Here is a 9,490-nt window from a genome sequence, read left to right as displayed (position 1 = left end):
CAGGGTCCTCTGTCCACCGCACTTCCCAGGCAAGAATACCACAGCGGGTTGCCATTTCCTCCTCCAGGGGATCTTCACAACACATGGATGCAACAGGCGTCTCCTGCAACTCACGCATTGGCAGGCGGATTCTTTGCCACTGCGCCAGCTGGGAAGCCCTAAGTACAAGTATAAATTTATACAATTGAAACAAAGGTTTCATAAAAATAATACTCACCTTACTACTCGAGATTACTTGGCTTTTTCTATTTTATTTTTTTAAAAAGCTGGTCTGGTTCACTACTCTCATTTCAAGACTACTAAAGGGATAGCCTGGTAGGCTGCAGTTCATGGGGTCGCTAAGGGTCAGACATGACTGAGCGACTTCACTTTCACACATGGGAGAAGGAAATGGCAACCCACTCCAGTGTTCTTGCCTGGAGAATCCCAGGGACGGGGGAGCCTGGTGGGCTTCCATCTATGGGGTCACACAGAGTCGGATACGACTGAAGTGACTTAGCAGCAGCAGCAGCAGCAAAGGGATGTTACAGTTTTGTTTTTTTAAAAAACATTGTTGGAAACCACAGAGTCGTTGGTTATTACAGTTATGATTCTCAGGGATGGTCTGGGGGCTAGGAATCTTCACTACCATGGCAACAAAGCACGAGGTCAAGGTTATTAGGTCAAGCCCTCGAGAGCCCTGTTGTCAAGGAAACGACTCAGCCCCACCAGCTTGGGCTGACCGGCACACGCCGCAACCTGCGGAGAAGAGGAGTGGCCTGAGGCCCTGTCACTGAACTCAGGCTCGGGAGCCCCGCCCCCACGCCAGGCGCGCCCGGAAGGCCCGCCCCCTTGCCGAGGTTTAGCGAGGTAGGCCGCGATTGGAGTTTCAGGCGTTGACGAAGCTTTCCGCTTTGGGTGGCCTTTCCGCTCGGGCGGCTGTCGAGAGGGGCTCGGGGAACACTTAGCGGGGCTCCACGGTCCCTGAGCCCTCAGAAGTGCGATGAGGTCGGTTAGCTACGTACAGCGCGTAGCCCTAGAGTTCAGCGGGAGCCTCTTCCCACACGCCATCTGCCTCGGAGACGTTGACAACGACACGGTCGGTGCATGCGCACTGGAGACGCAGTTGTCTGCGCACGCGGGGCGGGGCCAGGGACGAGGGAGGCTGCCGGCGCCTGCGTGCTGCGTGGGAGCGGACGGCGTGCCCTGCCGGCCGCGCGCGTGCGCACGGGCGCTAGGGGAAATGGACTGGGAGGGGCCGTGTGGGCAGCTCCGTTCCACGGCGTCCTGGCTGATTTGGTCCGGAGCCCTGGTGCGGTGTCCTTCTAGGGGCTCGCGTAATGGATCCGTTGCGTGGTTCAATGACTTGTGTCCAGGAGGAACCAGTAAACTGCGTGGCCGGCTTCCCCGCCCTTCCGTGGCCATCTTCCCTTTCAGATCCTCGGAAATAAACAGGAGCACCTGCCGCCCGACCCGGCCTGGCCCGGCCAACCAGACGATTTTAGGCGGCCGTCCTTGGCTAGAGCTACAAGCTCAGTGTTCATCTCCTTTTCCTCCCCTTCCTTTTCCGTCTTTAAAGTGTGTTAATACCAGTAGAACAGGCCCGAACCGAGTCTGGTGCTCGGTGAAGGCTCAGGGACGCCTTAGCGTTGTCGTTAAGTGTTGGATTGTGGTCCGAGGACTCTCAGAAATTCTGGGGAATTCAGAAGTGGACAGAACACTCCCAGTCCGCTCCTCGTGGGGCGGGGGATAGTCACAATAGTAGAGAAATGTCATGAGCCCATTGATTAAAATGTGCCCAGGGTTCTAGGGTGAGGGCATCGAAGGGGGCCGTGGCTGTTGAGGGTGCGGGACGCTTTTTTTCCATAATCTCTATTTCACCGTCTAAATGCAAAGCACATTGTTGCCCTCCTCTGGCTACCTGCCTCTCATCCACACCTCCCTGTTCTATGCTCCTTTCCCTGGGAATACACGAGGGCTAAAATATCCCACCACTCACCCCCCGCCCCCGCCCCTAGCCTCGCCTCCTTTGCCCTATGATGGGAAAGGTATTTTGAGGCCTCTTTGCTCTCCCTCCTCTAGGGAGGAAAAAGTTACTCTCGTAAATTTATATGTTTTCTGGGCTTTCACGTTTCTTCATATACTAAGCAGTATAATTTTATGAGAAAATCAAGGGAGGCATTTTTGAGCAGTAAAATTACTGAAGTGACTCTAGAGATAAGTCATTTTCCATTTTATCCGATCGTCTTCTTTGTTTAAAAGGAAGATCATATGCCTTTTCTCATAGCTTCAGTGTCACTTTTTTTTAAATTAAATTGTACTTTTCTAATTGTATTGCACACTCAGTTCTGCAATATTAGGAATATTATACTACCCTTAAAAAAGTGGTAAGCTCCATAATGACAGGAAATTTTAATCTTTTTTTCCACTGCTGTATTCCCTTCCGACACCTAGAGTAGTGCCTGGTGCATAATTAATACTCAATAAATGCTTGTTGACTAAATGAGGGTTGTTAGGTAAGGCAGATGTTATTATGTACCTCAAAGCAATTTGAGGGGCTTTGCCTGTTATCAATAAGTGTAATTAAAAGACGGGCAAGTAGGTGAGGTAGTTGGCTAGTGATGGGATGTGGTCCATTCAGCCTGCTCGAGTGTGGATAGACATTTTGTGACTGGTGCTCCAGGCCAGTCTTTGGAGATTCTGGGCCAGAAAAAAAGACTTATTTGATCGTAATAAACCATTCACCTAAAGTTTTTTGCGAGTGATTTATTTCCTGCTAAGAGGGAGAACCCAGGGATAGAATACACACCCACTCAGAGAGAACTCACTTCCTTTCTGTTAGCATTTCGGAGTGAAGCTGTGCTCTGCAGCTTGGTTCTGTAGTGTCACCCAGTAACCTCCAGAGGCCAGGGCCAGGATGGACTGCAGAGGAGCACTCATGCTGGGGAGCAGGTGGGGCACCCTGGAAGGGTCCTCTTCCAGGATGCCTGCTGTGGCCTGGGTTCTGCCCGCTGAGCGGCACCTGCTTGCTCACCGCACTGAACCACACTGCTCTATGAGTCTCATCCCTGCGTCTGTGCCCTTGCTGACTGAGGTCCTTCTCAGCAGTTGTTAAACTGCAAGTCTGTGGCATCTGTCTTTGGATCCCCACCAAAGATTTTTCCCTGAGAAAAAACTAAAGGGCTGGCTGGACATTCTCTTTGATTCTGATTTTTCTTTGTTTCTTAAACCAAAAAAAAAAAAAAAAAAAATTCTAGTTTGTTTATTAACGGAATTACCTGGCAGTCCAGTGGTTAAAACTCAGCGTTTCCACTGCAAGGGGCACGGGTTTGATTCTCTAGTCCAGAAACTAAAAGATTGCTCATGCTTCACCGCATGGCAAAAAAAAAATCTCTTGAGAAAATAGTATTCATATGAGGACAGGAAGGGGTGTTAGATGTCCCCCTAAAGGGGAATCTTGAAACGACGTCTGGAAATAGGTTTAGGGAGCCAGTTGGTTTTTCCCTTGAAAGGGCAACCTGCCTTTGGGGAACCTCTGAGAAACGAGGGCCCAGGTGTAAATGGTGAAGAGGCTCCAGACCCTCCTGGGAGCTTAGCCACCACTTGAGGGCACTAGAGGCCCAGAACTCGGATGCTGCCCCTCAGGCACCTCCATCGGCCTTGTGTTCTCTCCGAGGCACGAATATCCAAAGGTCGTATTGCTAGAGGAGGAAGTGCCCCAGAGCCACCACTGTTTTTATTTGGCCTCTGATTAAATATGAACTCTGAAGGTAAATTCCCCAAGTGTGTCAGTCATTCAGTCGTGTCTGACTCTTTGCAACCCCATGGACTGTAGCCCACCAGGCTCCTCTGTCCATGGGATTCTCCAGCAAAAATACTGGAGTGGGTTGCCTTTCTCTTCTTCAGGGGATCTTCCTGAACCCAGATCTCCTGCAAGGCAGGCAGATTCTTTACCATCTGAACCACCAGGGAAGCCCTAAATTCCCCCAAAGTTGCATATGTGGGGTTGTTTTCAAAACTTGTCCCAGGCATCAGGGTGAATTAGAAGAGCCAAAGGCAGGCAGGTAGGGTGTTGAGCTGTTCAGATGTCAGGTTCTTCTGAGATGGATCGCAGATTCTGTATTGCCCCTCCTCTGAACTGCCCTGCTCTCAAAACCTACACACCCCTGCGTGGAAATAAACTGGGAAACCATGGCTGTGTTGGTCTCAAAATATCTGTGATAAAGTCGATGAAGATACAGATTGAGGTCTTCTGGTTTCTGCAGGGTGGGCCAAGTCTAGCAGGCCTTGCGTGGCTCAGCAGGACCCCAGCCTAACCCTCTCTTCTCTCTTCATTTGAAGTTAAATGAATTGGTGGTCGGGGACACCAGCGGAAAGCTGTCAGTGTATAAGAATGATGATAGCCGGCCGTGGCTCACCTGCTCCTGCCAGGGAATGGTCAGTATTCAACCCTGTGTCCCTCCTGTCCAGACACTGTCGAAGCTGGGGGCCCCCACCGAGCTCCCCAGCGTGTGCTCAGCCACCAGCTCCTGGTTCAGGGCTCATTTGAGTCAGGGAGGGAAGCCCCCAGGCAGAGCTCTCCCAGCCGTCACACATGGGCGCACACATACACAGCTGGGCTGGTTTTCATTTTATGTGATGGAATGACTCCCTTAGTACTCATGGATCTGCATAGCCTGTTGGTATGAAGTACAGTAGAAAACGGGGGTGGTCATTTGATTATGTCTAGAAACGGTAGTCTGGCTCCCTTGATACATGTAGTTTTTGTTTTGTTTAAGCCCAAGTTGTCTTCACTGCTTTAGGTCCACATACCGCTGTCTGGTACACGTGACCCAGAGCACAGTAACAGGATTAGCACAGCCTCTTGACGCAGGCCATGTGCACGCGCTTCCAGCGAATGACAGAGTTGCAAGGAGGTCAGGGAGCACTGGGGTCCCTAGGCGCGCCCCCCGAGCCCCTCTCTATTCTCTTGCAGCTTACTTGCGTCGGGGTTGGAGACGTATGTAATAAAGGAAAGGTAAGAAGCCCAGGGGCCCGCGAGCTCCTCTCAGCCCACCCCCGATTCCCGTGCTCTGACCACCAGCCCCCTCCTCTGCCCCGTCTCGCCCAGAACCTGGTGGTGGCCGTGAGTGCCGAGGGCTGGTTTCACTTGTGTGACCTGACGCCTGCCAAGTCCCTGGATGGTTCCGGGCACCACGAGACCCTTGGTGGGGAGGAGCAGCGCCCAGTCTTCAAGCAGCACATCCCTGCCAACACCAAGGTCATGCTGATCAGCGACATCGGTGGGCACGGCTGTGTTTGCAGGCAGCTGGGGAGTAGGAGTTGGGGCAGCAGAGCAGAGGTCAAGGGAGCCGGGGGGTTGTCAGGGCAGTTGTTATGTGTTTAATGCCGAGTTACTGTGCTCCAGTCATAAACCAGGCATCGTCCTGGGCACTGGGGTTGCAATAGTGAATAAAACAGACAAAGATCATGGCCCTCTTGGACGTTTACAGGGTAGGACAAAAAATAAGCAATGGAAATGGGGTAAGAAATAGTACACTCAAAAGTATAGAGGAAATACATCAAAAAAGGGGCTGGAGGGTGTTGAGGGAGAGGTGGCTGTTCTAAGAGGAGTTGTCAGGGAAGTCCCTGCTGGGAGGGATCATCTGAGCAACAGGTCAGGGTTGAGGGGAGTGAGCCCTCAAGGTCAAGGTCAAGGATGCGGGGCGGGAACTTGGGCCAGAGGCTGTCTGTAGGGTGTTGGTAGGGATATGGGTGCATCAAGGCACTGGAGTTGTGTACCCGGGGAAGAGATGACAGGCCCCGCGAGGCAGCTGCCTGGTTCTGGACGCGAGGGAGGGCAGAGGCTCGGGTCCCAGGCTCCAGGGTTTGGGGGGAGGGTGGCGGCTCAGCAGGTGGGCCTGAGGTTGAACCTGATAAAAAGTACTGGTGCTGGAGGGTTGGGGAGAGCATGCTGGCAGGACTCAGCTGATGAAGGCAGACATGGCTCCAAACCCGCCTTATTTTCCGGATGTGCAGATGGCGATGGCCGTTGCGAGCTGGTGGTGGGCTACACAGACCGCGTGGTCCGGGCTTTCCGCTGGGAAGACGTGGGCGACAGTGCTGAGCACCCTTCGGGGCAGCTGGTGTCACTCAAGAAGTGGATGCTGGAGGGTCAGGTGAGCAGCTGAGGCTGGGACCGCAGCCCAGGAGTGGGGAGGGTCTCCCTCCTGCAGGGGACTTGGGGCCAAGGCGCAGGTGGGATGAAGGGAAAATCACCCTGTGACCGAGACGCAGAGGAGTTCACTTCCAATGAGAGTCTTAGGGGAGGTGGTGGGTAACAGGCAGAGACAGGAAGGACCGCTGTGCTGAGAGTCAAGGGTGTGACGGTGGGTGCGGTGTGTCATGGTGGGTGATCCCCGTGGACTCTGCCCTTCCCCTGCTGCTGTCCGTGAAGGCTGAGGACGTGTCCCAGGGCCCCTCCCTTCCTGTCCCGGCCTCTGCAGGCTCCCCCTTCTCTCCCCAGCCTCCTGTAAGCCCCTGTCCTCTGGTGCAGGTGGACAGTCTCTCGGTGACTCCAGGGCCCCTGGGTGTTCCTGAACTGATGGTGTCGCAGCCAGGCTGTGCTTATGCGATTCTGCTGTGTACCTGGAACAAGGACCCTGGGGCGCTGCCCCCCTCTGAGGGACCCATGGAGGGCACTCGGTAAGGGGTTTGTGGGTCTGTGGACAGTGGGGTGCCTGGCACTGAGGTGGGCACCCAGGGCCGTGGATGGGTCTGCAGCTGGCAGAGCTGCATTGGCTGTTCCCTGCGCCGGCACCTGAGCCCCATTAAGGAAGATTGTTCTGGGGCCAGGGAGTCCCTGCCATGAGTTGCAGCAACTGAGGAGGTTCCGGGGTTCCAACCTGGCAGCTCTGCACTCTCTCCCCGTCTCTCGACATTCCCCCTGGGCCAGGCGGGCTGGGCTGTCAAGTTCCCAAGCTGGTTCACACCCTGGAAGCTCATACAGAGATGAGCCCAAGGGGTTGGGAGAACCAGGTTTTCTTGGGCTTCCACTTAGCGCCAGCACCCACCCGCTTCCCCACAGGGAGACCCCGGCTGCCCGGGACGTTGTGTTGCACCAGACCTCTGGCCGCATCCACAACAAGAACGTCTCCACTCACCTCATCGGCAACATCAAGCGAGGTGGGGGCGGCGGGGGCGGGGTGGGGTGGCAGGTGCAGGGGTGAGTGGGGGGGAGGGGAGGTGCAGGGCCTCCCTCCATCTCTAGCCATCCCTCCCCACCCTCAGTGCCGGCTCTGATCTCACCTTTCCTCTGGTCCTTCCACCCCACTGACCACCCCAAACCCCTCCCCACCTAGGCCACAGCCCTGACAGCAGTGCTTCTGGCCTCTTTGCTCTCTGCACCCTGGATGGTGAGTCCCTCGGGTCAGCCACGGACTGTGAAGGGTGGGTAGTCATGTGCTGGGTACCTGCGCAGAGATGGGGGTCCTTAGCCCGGCCTGCCTCTCCCTGCAGGGACCCTGAAGCTCATGGAGGAGGCGGACAGGCTGCTGTGGTCGGTGCAGGTGGACCACCAGCTTTTCGCCCTTGAGAAACTGGACGTCACGGTGAGCGGGACCTGGGGGAGGGGGCAGCCTCCTCCTCGGGTCCCTTCCGTGAGGCCGCTCTCCCTCCACAGCCAAGTCTGCCCTCCTCTTAGGGCTCCCTGGAGAGGCCTGACCCCCCCCGCCGAAGTGAGCAGCACCCCTGCAGGAGGCCTCTTTCAGAGGCTCCCGGCCCCCACTGCATCTGCTGTCTGGCCTTCTTTAGGGCAACGGGCATGAGGAGGTGGTCGCTTGTGCCTGGGACGGGCAGACGTACATCATCGACCACAACCGCACCGTCGTCCGCTTCCAGGTGGATGAGAACATCCGCGCCTTCTGTGCAGGTGGGACCCCACCCCGTGCCCAGCACACCTGTCCCTTCCCTCCAGTGACCTGGGGAGAGGGGTCGTCACCCGAGAGAAGCTGCCTATGTTCCCGGGGCTGCCACTGAGACAGGAACTCGGCAAACATCCCCTGGGACTCTGTCCTGCCTGGGTGTGACTCCATGTCTGGAATGAACCAGATATCTTACTATTTTCCTTGCTTTACTGAGTTCCCAACAGAGTAGAAACAGAAAGGAGCCTTGAGTGCTCTGCTTGGCGTCTGTGGGCAGCTGGAAACTGCTGACACAAACACTCATGGGGCCTGAGCCTCCCAACCTTGTCTCCCCATCCCCGACCCCCCAGGCCTGTATGCCTGCAAAGACAGCCGCAACAGCCCCTGCCTTGTGTACGTCACATTCAACCAGAAGATCTATGTGTACTGGGAGGTGCAGTTGGAGCGGATGGAGTCCACCAACCTGCTCAAAGTGCTGGAGGCCCAGCCGGAGTTCCGGGAGCTGCTGGGAGAGCTGGGCGTGGGTGAGCCCCGGGGTTGGGGGTGCTGCTGGGAGAGCTGGGTGTGGGTGAGCCCTGGGGCCCGAGGCTGAAGGCACCCAGTGGCACAGGTCCCAGCAGACCCACCAGCCTCCGTCTCACCCTCAGATCCTGATGAGCTGCCCGCCACCCGTGCCCTGCTTCACCAAACCCTCTACCATCCAGACCACCTTCCACAGTGCACCCCCGCGGGCCCCCAGGACCCCACCTAGCTGGACCGGCTTCCTGGCAGAACAAGGAGCCTTCTGAACCTCCCCGCCACCCCCTCTCCCCCCAGCTGTCTGGCATCTGGAAGACAGGGGGTGCACATTACAGGGGGAGGGTGGCGGCACCCTTGGGTGCTGGGGACTGCAGACCTCCTGGTCGTCCTGGTGAAGGAAGAGACAGGCTGTCCCTCTGCCCATTTCCTTGTGTACCTCACCCGTCCTGTCAGCAGGCACTGCCCCTCCCCAGAGCCCCCTACTCCTTTTGTTTGTGAGGAGTGGCTACACACACAGGCCCCCCTACTTGTGGGGCCCCAGCTTGAAAGGAAACCAGGCTTTGGGGCCAGAAGAGTGAAAGCAGTGAGGGCCCAGCCCCCTACAAGTTCCATCTCCTGCAGCTCCAGGCGACTGACTTTACATTCCTGTAGCATTCCTGTTACAGGAATGGCGAGCCACAGATCTTCTTCCACCATGGTGGGGTTTCACCCTCATTAACCCATCATAGGTTGAAAATATCATTAAGTGGAAAATGCATTTCCTACACCCCACCTGCTGAACATCACAGCTTAGCCTTCTCTGTGTTAACTGTGCTCCAAGTACTTATATCAGCCTGCAGTTGGACACAGTCACCCAGCACAAGCCTCTTTTATGATAAAGTGTCATTATAAAAGTGTTAGAATAAAGTGGGTGTCTCATGTGATTTACTAAATACTGTACTGAAAGTGAGAAACAGTGGTGACTGGGGGTGTTCGGTTGTAAGTGTGCTGGTTGTTCATGATTTTAAAATCCGATGTGGGTTTTCGATCCCAACTACAATCAGAGCGGTACCCGGTGCTCTTCGTATCCCTTCTGCTGTGCTCCGAATCAG

General features: G+C 55.4%; 1 protein-coding gene across 3 annotated transcripts; it reads left to right on the top strand.

Moving 5' to 3' along the window:
• The first annotated feature begins 858 nt into the window (after positions 1–858).
• Positions 859–9,325, top strand: ITFG2 (integrin alpha FG-GAP repeat containing 2). Of its 3 annotated transcripts, none has more exons than XM_055395586.2 (12): positions 859–1,078; positions 4,321–4,416; positions 4,955–4,996; positions 5,090–5,261; positions 5,998–6,137; positions 6,485–6,663; positions 7,046–7,143; positions 7,320–7,373; positions 7,477–7,568; positions 7,771–7,888; positions 8,231–8,404; positions 8,528–9,324. In XM_055395586.2, exons 1-12 carry the CDS (start codon positions 983–985, stop codon positions 8,629–8,631), a joined length of 1,365 nt encoding a protein of 454 aa, XP_055251561.1. In that variant the 5' UTR covers positions 859–982; the 3' UTR covers positions 8,632–9,324. The 3 variants fall into 3 exon arrangements, with proteins under 3 accessions (XP_055251561.1, XP_055251562.1, XP_088693543.1); XM_055395587.2 differs by having other exon boundaries at positions 6,515–6,663; positions 8,528–9,323; XM_088837417.1 differs by lacking the exon at positions 4,955–4,996 and having other exon boundaries at positions 8,528–9,325.
• Positions 9,326–9,490: the final 165 nt, after the last annotated feature.

This window comes from Moschus berezovskii, chromosome 6, assembly GCF_049115385.1.
Source record: "Moschus berezovskii isolate FMDL1 chromosome 6, NW_MosBer_1.0, whole genome shotgun sequence".
NCBI lineage: Eukaryota > Metazoa > Chordata > Mammalia > Artiodactyla > Moschidae > Moschus > Moschus berezovskii.
The sequence above is the reverse complement of the archived record's forward strand: the minus strand, read 5'-3'. Positions and strand labels throughout refer to the sequence as shown.

Excerpts from the sequence above, each read along its gene's own strand:
- ITFG2 (XM_055395586.2), top strand. The coding sequence starts at position 983 with ATGAGGTCGGTTAGCTACGTACAGCGCGTAGCCCTAGAGTTCAGCGGG. Across the intron at positions 7,144-7,319 it reads CATCGGCAACATCAAGCGAG|GCCACAGCCCTGACAGCAGT; the intron begins GTGGGGGCGGCG and ends CTCCCCACCTAG. Across the intron at positions 8,405-8,527 it reads GCTGGGAGAGCTGGGCGTGG|ATCCTGATGAGCTGCCCGCC; the intron begins GTGAGCCCCGGG and ends TCTCACCCTCAG.